A 10,811-nucleotide genomic window follows, 5' to 3' on the forward strand; every position below is an offset into this window, starting at 1 on the left:
TTCTTATAATAAATGTTTGGCATCCTTTTAGCTACAATCACCACTTTTATTCTATAGTAGGCTTTGTGTAGCACCCTAACCCGGATTTTACTTTTTAACTTATACTTAGACAAATTTGATCCGGATTTTTACGTAGTATTTTTCATATTTGGTTTGTTTAGACAGTTTTAGCCGTGCATAAGTAGATTAAAGACAGAATACTTGAATTAAATCGAGGTTCTCAATACAATGATTGTTCGCATATAAGCTATTACATCGAGTAAGACTTTAACTACCCGATCCTACCATCCATTCTTTTCCAGCCTTAATCTGCGCGCGCTGATCAGACATCTTTACCTGCATCCACAAAGGAGGCATAAGCAAACAGAACTGCTTAGTGAGAGCGGTCATCCCGTCTCACCGAGCCAAAGTATAATCGCTAAGCAAAAATCGAGCCCAATGCTCATCAGAACAGAAAACTACCCGCGCATGACCATACACGCTTACCCGGCCGATCATTCAGAAACCAGACAAGCCTCGGCGAGCATCACAGCCGCGAGCGCCTTGCCTGATCTAGATCGCCGATAAGGTGGATCGATCATCACGGCATAGCCAGCAGAAATGTCATGACAAGCACAGAATATACACGCAACCAACTAGAATCTAAGCAAGAATACGACCAAACTAGGCCACAGTCACGCACTCACCTTAGCTTTTATCGGACAGATTCGGTAAAGACAGAAATCTCGATCGCTCCCTTCTTTAGGATTTTTTCCTCTATTTATATAAAGAATCCAGCATCTTTTTCTTCTTATCATAATAAGAAATCGTTACTAAATATTATTTAGAATTGGTCCATTCTGAATATATCAAATCGATCTGGTAGATTACTCAAATCTTAGGGATATTTATCACTTTTATCATATAATTATCAAGTTTAACACGTGATACAATTAATCAAACAAGTGAATAGAAGGTCTCGACCATATTCGGACTTCAGGTTACATTTCATCCAAGCCATAAATTAGCTTTTCGTAATGACTTTACCGCGTCTGAGGTCTGTTTCGCCAAGAAATAAAGGAAGGTGGTAACTCATCATTTCTGATAAAAAGAACAAAACATATGTAAGTGTAAAACTTAATTAATAGCAATAAATATATCGAGAAAAACTGAAAACCTGGCATGTTAGTTTTCTAAACCAACGATGGAGCTAAATGGACTCTATTAAGAAGTACTATGCTATACATTTGTCCACAGTCGGATAACTATATATAGTTAGTATTAGCTAGGGTTTTTAAACTACCAAACCAAACCTGTTAAAAAATATATGTTTACTTAATATGAATATCTCCTAATAAGTCAACTATAAAAATAAGAAGGAAAAGTTGAAAAAAAATATATGACACCATAAACTTCTGTAGTTATAAATATGATGAGCCAAAACTAATTAATATTATTCATTTAACAGAATAGTTGATTCAATATAAAATAGAAAATATAAACAGTTACCAAATATATAAGTAAATTGTTTTACTTAAGTAGTAGATATCAGTATATTTTTTTGTATTGAAAAGTGGAAAAAAAGATCGAACATAAATATAAGAAAATATGCTTTGGTATTTGGAAACAATACTGGTTGGAAATATGATGAACCATCAAACTACTTAATAGGGATAATTTTACTGTATAAATAATTTAAATATATTAACAAAATCTAACAACCTACCATATAGTTCGTTAAAATTTGGAAGCTTTATAAATTTTTGCATAACTTTATATTTTCCTCTTCTTTGAACAGTTAATACCTTTTTGCATAACTTTATATTATTGCATAACTTTAAATTTTTCATACTATATAAAATTGTCACATATAAATGCATATAAAAATAATAAATATAACTTACCGCTAAATTAGGGAAAACGATATAGATAAACAGTTCGACTTCCACTTAATAGGTTTATATTTGTTATTCATTTTGGTTTTCAAACCTTAGATACACCAATGTTAACAAAAATTATAATGAATAATTAATTATTTTTTTTGGTTATAGGCATGTCAATTCTATCGTCACACTATGTACTTAGTGTGGAAAGTGATGGATGACAAATAACAATGAGAAAAACTACGTATAATAAACTGATTCTTCACAGATGCACAAAAAATGGTTAAAAATTAAAATTATATTTTTTTCTTTGGCTAACAAAAATATTTTTTGTACATCTGTGAGAATTCATATCAGAATATCAGTTGTATTATCGGTAATATGATGAAACTTCTACTGTGCTGTTTATTTATATAGTAAATAGAGAGTGAACACTCATGTTTTTCTGTGTGTTTCATATTATCCAAATGTATTCTGCAATAAAAAAATATTAAATAACATTTGACCGAAATATCACAACTTCCCAAATAAGATGTTTTCATATCACAACTTCCCGAAATATCACAACTTTCCAAATAAGAGGTTTTCTTAAATTTAAATATACCTTGTAGAATGTTATTTAATTGGCTTTCTATAACTGTAAACTATATTTATGTCTTATAAGTAAATGTTCATTTCTGTATAAATATTCTGTAACTAGGTGGTAGCCCGCACCATGTGCAGGTGGAAATGTGTTAAAAATGAGTCTTTTACTTGTTCCGAAAGTGATGATCACACACTCTAATTTTTTATAAATTTGAACAGTTAATATTGATGTATAAAGAGATCGTATTTAGCTGTTTAACTTAAACAGACGAAAAAGCTAATACTGTGAGTAATTTACATAATACTATCGAACGTGAAAATAAGCAAACGTGTAACTAATCAAACTAAAAAAACCACACCAAAGGCAAAGAGAGTACCGATCCAATATCCCAAGACCCCAAGATAGAATAGTTGATGTGGTTTTAAATTTGCTAAAAAAATAATGTCAGAAGATTTAACACAAAATATAATTGGGTGATTAAACAAACATAAATATAGCAACAATGTTAGGAGCACAAGCAATTTCCCGCGGTCAGGAGCATCCCGACCGCGGCAAACCACTCGTCCCCCGCGGTCACACTTGTCCCGACCGCGGCCAGCCAACTTAGAGCCCAAAATCCCATTTCTGAAGCCCACAATGATTCCCTTATTTGGAGAAACCCTAAGTGACGTCCAGAGAGGTCTTGAGCACTATAAATACATGTCTTAGGAACCCTAATCGATAATCAATCTATCTTTCTTATTGTTTTAGAATACTTGTTTTGCTTTAGCTTTTAGGGAGAGAGAGATTTGTTCTCTTGAACTCTTGTTCTTTCTTTTTCAATTTCGGTTTCTATTCTACTTCTTAATACTATGCTTTTGATTTCGTTCATTATGTCTGAGTAGTTTTATTGTTGGGATTAAGGGATTTTCGATGGGGATTTATATGTTCGATGAGGATTCCATGAGCTTTTGAGCCGAATCTTAGAACTTTTTCTTCTGAATTCGTTTTTACTGCATGAGAGTAGCGTCATGAACTACAATCTGATCCAGATGCTTGGTGACACGAAAATGTTCATCAGATATCAAATCTAGTTTGGGAGAGCAAAACAAACATAGGAGTGGAAACCTACCTATGGGCGATTTGTGAATTAGGACGAGTCTTAAACATAATGCATCTCTTCTCTTCCAGGGCCAGAGTGGAAACCTACTGGTCAGGGTTGAGAGAGATAATTGTCTATGATCACGACAGTGGCGTATTCATACGTCCGTGACTCCAGTTCGAAAAGTTTAAGCTAAGATCTTATCAATTTTACTCTTTAGCAATGTTTTGAATCGTTCGTACCCCTGAGAAAACTTCCCTGAACCCCAACGCCTTCTTTCTCATTGATTTACACCGTTTTTATTTCAATCTTTAGTTCAATATTGTCTTTCCTTTTTAGTTCATTTTCATTTAAGCAATTAGATATCCGTTTTTTACATTTTTAGTCATTTTCATTAAGTTTAGTTATTACGTCATTTAATTCCCGTATTCTCTTTTAATATTTCGTTTTTACATTTTAAACACACTACCAAACTCCCACAAAACCGTTTTGGTTCTAGACTTCCTTACTTTATACTTATTTCAAACGCTTTTTGCAGGAAAAGATCCTCCTTCCCTGTGGATTCGATCCCTAAGTACTACAATCGATCAGCTGTGCACTTGCGGCTATTGATTTCATTTAGGGTAAAACTTGACACCCTCAACACCGACACAACATCAAGTTTTTGGCGCCGTTGCCGGGGAAGGCACGCGTTTTCTTTTCTGCAAAACCCCGAGAAAGGTTAGTAAATCGACTCTAGAACCCCCTTTTCTGCAATTTTCCATTTTTCGGTTATTTTGTTTCCATTTCAGAAGATATGGATCCTATAAATCGAAATAAAAAAAATGAGGAAGGTTTCTATAACACTCCTCAAGCCACCAGACGCAGAGAGAAGCATCTACCCGAAATTTGAGATTTTTCTAAGGCAAACTGAGCTTCCTCTTGTGTTGAATCCTTCCGGGAACTCTTCCGGCAAATCGCAGGTCTCTGTCCTTGGTGACTGAAAACTAGGTCGTTCCTCTTTCTCTCCAACGTTTTTGCACTTATCTGCATATAAGACAATAGAAAACAAGAGTGCATGTGGTTTGAAAGAGGATTGGTTAAGGTGGGGAACTAGCTAAAGATGAACTAGCCATTCAGGATCAACAGAGAGTGGTAAAAGGATAAAGGAGTCCTGAATATATGATTCGTTTCCCTGGTCTAATGCTTCAATGAGAAAATTAAGTCCAAATTAAGTCCAAATAAAACAGAGCTAGTGTATCCCTTCATCTAAATCGAAATTATTCAAATTTCTCTGGGGTACTTCGTTTCAAATGTGCTTAGCTACCGCCTAGTCTAGTCCTAAATCATGAATGAGCATGTCACTAGGAACAGTCTAAAGCACACAGTCAACTATCATTGATTCATGTTCACCATTCCTTTTTAAAACGTATTTTGTTTTGAAAACCGATTTTGAAAAACTTTAAGGAAAATGCAAAAAGTGTAGATAATGCAAGACTCATGAAAGAAAAGTGGTTAGAAAAGGATGAAATCCTCCCCCAGACTTAAATCACACTGTCCTCAGTGTGAAACAAGTCGAGATTGGATGAGAAAAATGCATAGATAATCGAATTGGTAAGAACAAAGAGAACTTACCTGGATCCGGGATGCTGGTGGAGATGAACCGGATTCATTCGAAGGGGTTTGGGAAGGTGATTAGGTGGTGATGAAGGTGGTGGAAGGTGATGAATGAGGTGGAAGGTGAAATGGGGTGAAAGGGGTGGTTTGGGTCGGGTTTGGATCTCAACGACCAAGTGTCGCGGTCAGGGGCCATACGACCGCGGTGAACCATTGCTTGGCCGCAGTCAGGATCACGCGACCGCGGTCGAACATGTGTTTCCTGCGGTCCGAACACCTGCGACCGCGGGGGCTTATATCGCGGCCTCTTCCTGCTTCTCCTTGGTTCCTGCTGGGCCGAGCAGTCAGGTACCATCCTTCTTTTTGGTTTTTTCTGGTTTTTTGATTTTTTTGGCTTTTTTGTTTTATAAGAAACACCTGAAATTAAGAAAAAGAAAAAGATCAAAAGAAAAAGAAAGAAAAATTCTAAAGAAAACAATACCTAAATGGGTTGCCTCCCATTAAGCGCTTTTGTTTTAAGTCGTTTAGCTCGACTTTTGGTGTTGGACGTGACTTATTCCAATGAAGAAGACTTTGTCCTGAGACAAGTCTTTTTCGACATCTCCTTGCTTTGCCTAGCAGGTTCTTCGTCACTCCAAAGTTCTTCTTCAAACTCTTCTGTTGCAGAACGTTTTCCTGCTTTGCTGTTGTATGGAACAGCTTCTGTGAAGACATCTTTGTCGATATTAGCAAATGAAATCCTCCGGTTTGGCCAGTCCATTATAGCTCCGGAAGTTGCTAGAAAAGACCATCCCAGAATTACTGGATATGTTGCATCTCTCGTTTCGACAATGTAGAAATCGACAGGTACTATGCAATCTCCTATTCTCAAAGGAATTTCATGAGCTATTCCTTGAGGTGTTGCATTGGAATCATCAGCTAGACTAATTTTTGCTCTAGTCCTGCGCATGTGTTTAATACCAAGTCTCAAAGCAATTGCCTTGGACATCATGTTAAAACAAGCTCCAGAATCACATAGCACGTTTTTAAACATTTATCCTCTAATAGAACAAGAGATAAGAAACTGACCTACACCATCGATTTTGTGAAGTGTTCGAACAGGTTTACCTTTTCTTGCATGATTGAACAAGTCTTCTATCTCAGGGATTGATTCTTTGCTCTCACAGAAGTAGTGGCCTATCATAAAGTCCTTGCAAGCTCTGGCAAACGTGATTCCTTCAGGCAAATTTCGAACCACATCATTGAATTCGTCGAGCTTCTCTTTGCTGATTTTGTTGGTGTAGTGGCTGCACTCTTCCGGTCTTTGGAGGTGGATTGAATAAACAGCAGCATCAGGTGATGTCCTGGGAAAAGTCAGACGTCTGGCCCTCCCAAAATAGGTTCTGATATCCTCCTTTGTCTCCTTGCTGTACCTAAAGAAAACTTGCAAACAACCAAGATGCCATATATCAGCGAAACCTGTGTAAAGAGAGATCGATTTCACAAACTTGTTAAATTCAACGAGCCTTTCTCTGGAGATTGGTGCTCCTAATTCCACCATTTTGTCTGGATTTCCTCCTTCTATTAACAGACGATAGTCTTCGTCCTCGATGTAGTGCCCTTCATATTCATCCTCATATGCTAAAACTATGTTGCAAGGGAGTACCTCATTTTCTTCTTGAGATATTTTGGAGCTGATAGCATACACCGTTTGTTCCTGAAGAGGGGTTTTGACCATCCCAGCAGATGTATCAAATGAGCATTGACCTTTAGGAGTGGAAAAGGGCTGAAAGGCATCTGAAGGAGTGCTGGCCGCGGGTAGAAGCTTCACGACCGCGGGTGAAGAGGGCTTTGCCGCGGTCATGATGCTCACGACCGCGGCTGGAAGCTTGTTGGCCGCGGTCACGAGCGTGCCGACCGCGGGAATGAGGCTCCGAGTTGTTTCCTCCGTTTCGTCTGCTCCTTTGCCATCTGAACTGATTTCTGCACCTTTTAACTCTGTCTCCTCCTCTTTTAGGATAAGATCTTCGATGAGAAGCGTCGAACCATTCGTTTCACGTCCTTGCATAAGCTTTTCGACCTTCTTTTCGGTTTCATCGAGGGTATAAACTACTTTGTCCACGGTTGAGTCTATTGCCTCCGCTTCCTCTTGAACCTTGTGTACTCCAACCCAAATCTCTTCCACATAGGAATAGGTTTGGTTGTTATGGTAGTTAATAGTCTCTTGTGCTTCACCAAGTTTGATCTCTAAGATGCGGATGCTCCAATCGGCTTTGCGAATGCGAACTTCGTGTGCTCCAACTCGTTCTTCGATTGCTTTCATCCTCTCCTGGACGGTTTCAGCACCTTCGTTTAGCTGGCTTTCGATGGTCTTGACTTGAGCTGAAAGATCTTCAAGCTTTCTGTTAAAGCGTATTGACAAGTCGTCAATTTTCTCGTCGATTGTGGATCTTGCTTGAACATCGAGTAAGTGCAAGACCGCCAATTCTAGTAGTTCCAATCGGTGAATGGGTTGGACGTTTTCATTCTTGTGAGGCAGACGACGAGCAGGTTGTTCAGGGTTGGTCATTTGAGGTGCGTAGGGATCTTTCTGGAACGTTCTGTTGTCCCTCTAGTCTTTCTCTCTTTAAAAGGCATTTCCTTTCCAAAAAAAAAAAAAAAAAATCCGAAAATAAGAAAAGAAAGGAAATAAAAGCCTTAGAGAGTCTAGAGAGGTCGAGTTTTAAGTCCCAAGGCAACTGAAGTTTGATTTTAAGGAGTTTTGGAGATTGTTTTCTGATTCCCGGAAAGAATCTATGTCTGGGGGAACAGCTGTTCACAACAAAGGAGGAAGGATTATGCAACAACATTTGGCAAGAAGAAGTGACTGAAAACTGTGGTCATCAACAGGTCCTTATCTCTCTTGCGGTTTTGCATATTATCTTGCATCCTCCAGATCTTCAGGTAACCCGAAACACTTCAACTCCACCACTTAAATAGCCCTTTAATGCCAAACGCCGTCTACCCTGGATGATGTCTTTAATGAGAACTCACTATTGAACTTAATGAATGTAGAGAGCTAGTTGACTGAAATCAAGATTTAAATTGTTTAAGTTTTGCATGACGGAAAAAGTGGACTAGTATCTCTTGTGCATTGGTGAGAATTTTCTAGACTAAGTTGTGGATTGATGCACTATCTTTTGTCCTAGTTTTAGAGTTCATGTCTATGAAATTTGTGCATTCCCTATTTTTGTTCTTAACAGCACCGATCTTAACCCTTCTTGCTCCTAACTCCGGAATTCCTCTAGATCTATAACCATATTGATCTAATGAATAACTAGCCTAGAACAAAGATTTAACAGAAAGGGGTTTACTCTTGATAACACCGTATTTTGACCACTTTTATGGATCGTTTTGAAATACTTTTTCTATGTTTTGAAATGCTTTTAAGTACTTTTATCACGTTTTTCTAATATTTGTAGTTCCAAAACTCTTTTCAGGTAACTTAGGGAAAAGATTAACAAAATGGATAGAAAACCAGATTTCAGCTCAGAGTCAAACCGTCAGAATTTCACCCCTGATTGAAGGCCTTCTCACCGTCTGATCCAGCTCAAATTTGGAGACCTTAAAGATGGAAGTATCAGCTTTCCAGTGCACTTTACAGCTTGGCAATCCAACGGTTCAATCAAAAGATACGCGAAGAGCAAGATGTCCCGTAAACCAGCCGGCAAGCACTTCCACCCACGGCCAACAAGCAATTTTCCGCGGTCAGGAGCATCCCGACCGCGGCAAACCACTCATCCCCCGCGGTCACACTTGTTCCGACTGCGGCCAGCCAACTCCGAGCCCAAAAGCCCATTTCTGAAGCCCACAATGATTCCCTCATTTGGAGAAACCCTAAGTGACGTCCAGAGAGGTCTTGAGCACTATAAATACATGTCTTAGGAACCCTAATCGATAATTAATCTATCTTTCTTGTTGTTTTAGAATACTTGTTTTCCTTTAGCTTTTAGAGGGAGAGAGATTTATTCTCTTGAACCCTTGTTCTTTCTTTTTCAATTTCGGTTTCTATTCTACTTCTTAATACTATGCTTTTGATTTCGTTCATTATGTCTGAGTAGTTTTATTGTTGGGATTAAGGGATTTTCAATGGGGATTTATATGTTTGATGAGGATTCCATGAGCTTTTGAGCCGAATCTTAGAACTTTTTCTTCTGAATTCGTTTTTACTGCATGAGAGTAGCGTCATGAACTACAATCTGATCCAGATGCTTGGTGACACGAAAGTGTTCATCAGGTATCAGATCTAGTTTGGGAGAGCAAAACAAACATAGGAGTGGAAACCTACCTATGGGCGATTTGTGAATTAGGACGAGTCTTAAACATAATGCATCTCTTCTCTTCCAGGGCCAGAGTGGAAACCTACTGGTCAGGGTTGAGAGAGATAATTGTCTATGATCACGACAGTGGCGTATTCATACGTCCGTGACTCCAGTTCGAAAAGTTTAAGCTAAGATCTTATCAATTTTACTCTTTAGCAATGTTTTGAATCGTTCGTACCCCTGAGAAAACTTCCCTGAACCCCAACGCCTTCTTTCCCATTGATTTACACCGTTTTTATTTCAAGCTTTAGTTCAATATTTTCTTTCCTTTTTAGTTCATTTTCATTTAAGCAATTAGATATCCGTTTTTTACATTTTTAGTCATTTTCGTTAATTTTAGTTATTACGTCATTTAATTCCCGTATTCTCTTTTAATATTTTGTTTTTACATTTTAAACACACTACCAAACTCCCACAAAACCGTTTTGGTTCTAGACTTCCTTACTTTATACTTATTTCAAAGGCTTTTTGCAGGAAAATATCCTCCTTCCCTGTGGATTCGATCCCTAAGTACTACAATCGATCAGCTGTGCACTTGCGGCTATTGATTTCATTTAGAGTAAAACTTGACACCCTCGACACACCCTCAACACCGACACAACATCACTTCATGTTATTTTTCTTAATTTCTTAATCATCTTGGGCTTCTTGTTTTTTATAATCTTTGTCTTCTTCGGTTTCTTCTTCTTCTTTTCTTTTGTTTTTTATCCGTCTTGCTTTTGTCCTTCTTCCTTCTTATAATTCATCACATTTTTCTTCTTTGTTTTCTTTAATTTCTTGGTCTAAGTCTCTCTTAGCTTCCTTTCCCATCTTCACCTTCTCATACTTTGTTATCTTCAACTTCTGTTTTCCTTCCTTATCTTGAACATATATGTCCTCGTATTTTTCGAGTTTTTCTTAATCAGCTCTCTCTTCTTCTCCTCCTCTTTTTTTCTCTCATCTTCCTCGTTTCCTTCTTCATCTTCATCGTCTACAACTTTGACTTCTACTTCTTTAACGTCTTTTTCTTCTCCAACACCTGCTTCTTCTTTTAATTTTTTTTCTTCGTTTTATTTCTTCTGAGTTTTCTTTAATCTATCATTCTTACTTATCTCGTCTTTGTCTTCTTCCTCTTCTGCTTTGTCTTCCTTTTCTTCTTCTTAGTCTTCCTCGTTTCCTTCTTCATCTTCATCCTCTGCGACTTTGACTTCTCCTTCTTTATCGTCTTTGTCTTCTCCAACACCTGGTTCTTCTTTTGAGTTTTTTTTAATCAATCATTTTTACTTATCTCGTCTTTGTCTTCTTCCTCTTCGAATTTTCTTCTTCTTTTTTCTTATTTTCTTTGACTTATTTTTCACAATATTCAT

General features: G+C 37.6%; 1 protein-coding gene across 1 annotated transcript; it reads right to left on the reverse strand.

Annotated features, from left to right (window-relative positions):
• Positions 1-267: 267 nt before the first annotated feature.
• Positions 268-7,673, reverse strand: LOC112083495. Its single transcript, XM_024151526.1, has 3 exons — positions 7,392-7,673; positions 7,011-7,259; positions 268-336 (listed from the first exon to the last, which is right to left on the reverse strand). The coding sequence occupies exons 1-3, from the start codon at positions 7,671-7,673 to the stop codon at positions 268-270; spliced, it is 600 nt and encodes a 199-aa protein (XP_024007294.1).
• Positions 7,674-10,811: the final 3,138 nt, after the last annotated feature.

The sequence above is a fragment of the Eutrema salsugineum genome, unplaced genomic scaffold (genome assembly GCF_000478725.1).
Source record: "Eutrema salsugineum unplaced genomic scaffold, Eutsalg1_0 scaffold_6, whole genome shotgun sequence".
Classification (NCBI taxonomy): Eukaryota; Viridiplantae; Streptophyta; class Magnoliopsida; order Brassicales; family Brassicaceae; genus Eutrema; species Eutrema salsugineum.

Bases quoted from the DNA above. Each gene is read 5' to 3' on its own strand.
- LOC112083495 (XM_024151526.1), bottom strand. From the start codon at position 7,673: ATGACCAACCCTGAACAACCTGCTCGTCGTCTGCCTCACAAGAATGAA. The intron at 7,260-7,391 runs GTTCGCATTCGC...GGAGTACACAAG, and splicing joins AACGAGTTGGAGCACACGAA to GTTCAAGAGGAAGCGGAGGC. The intron at 337-7,010 runs GTGACCGCGGCC...TTGTGGATGCAG, and splicing joins TTCCCGCGGTCGGCACGCTC to GTAAAGATGTCTGATCAGCG.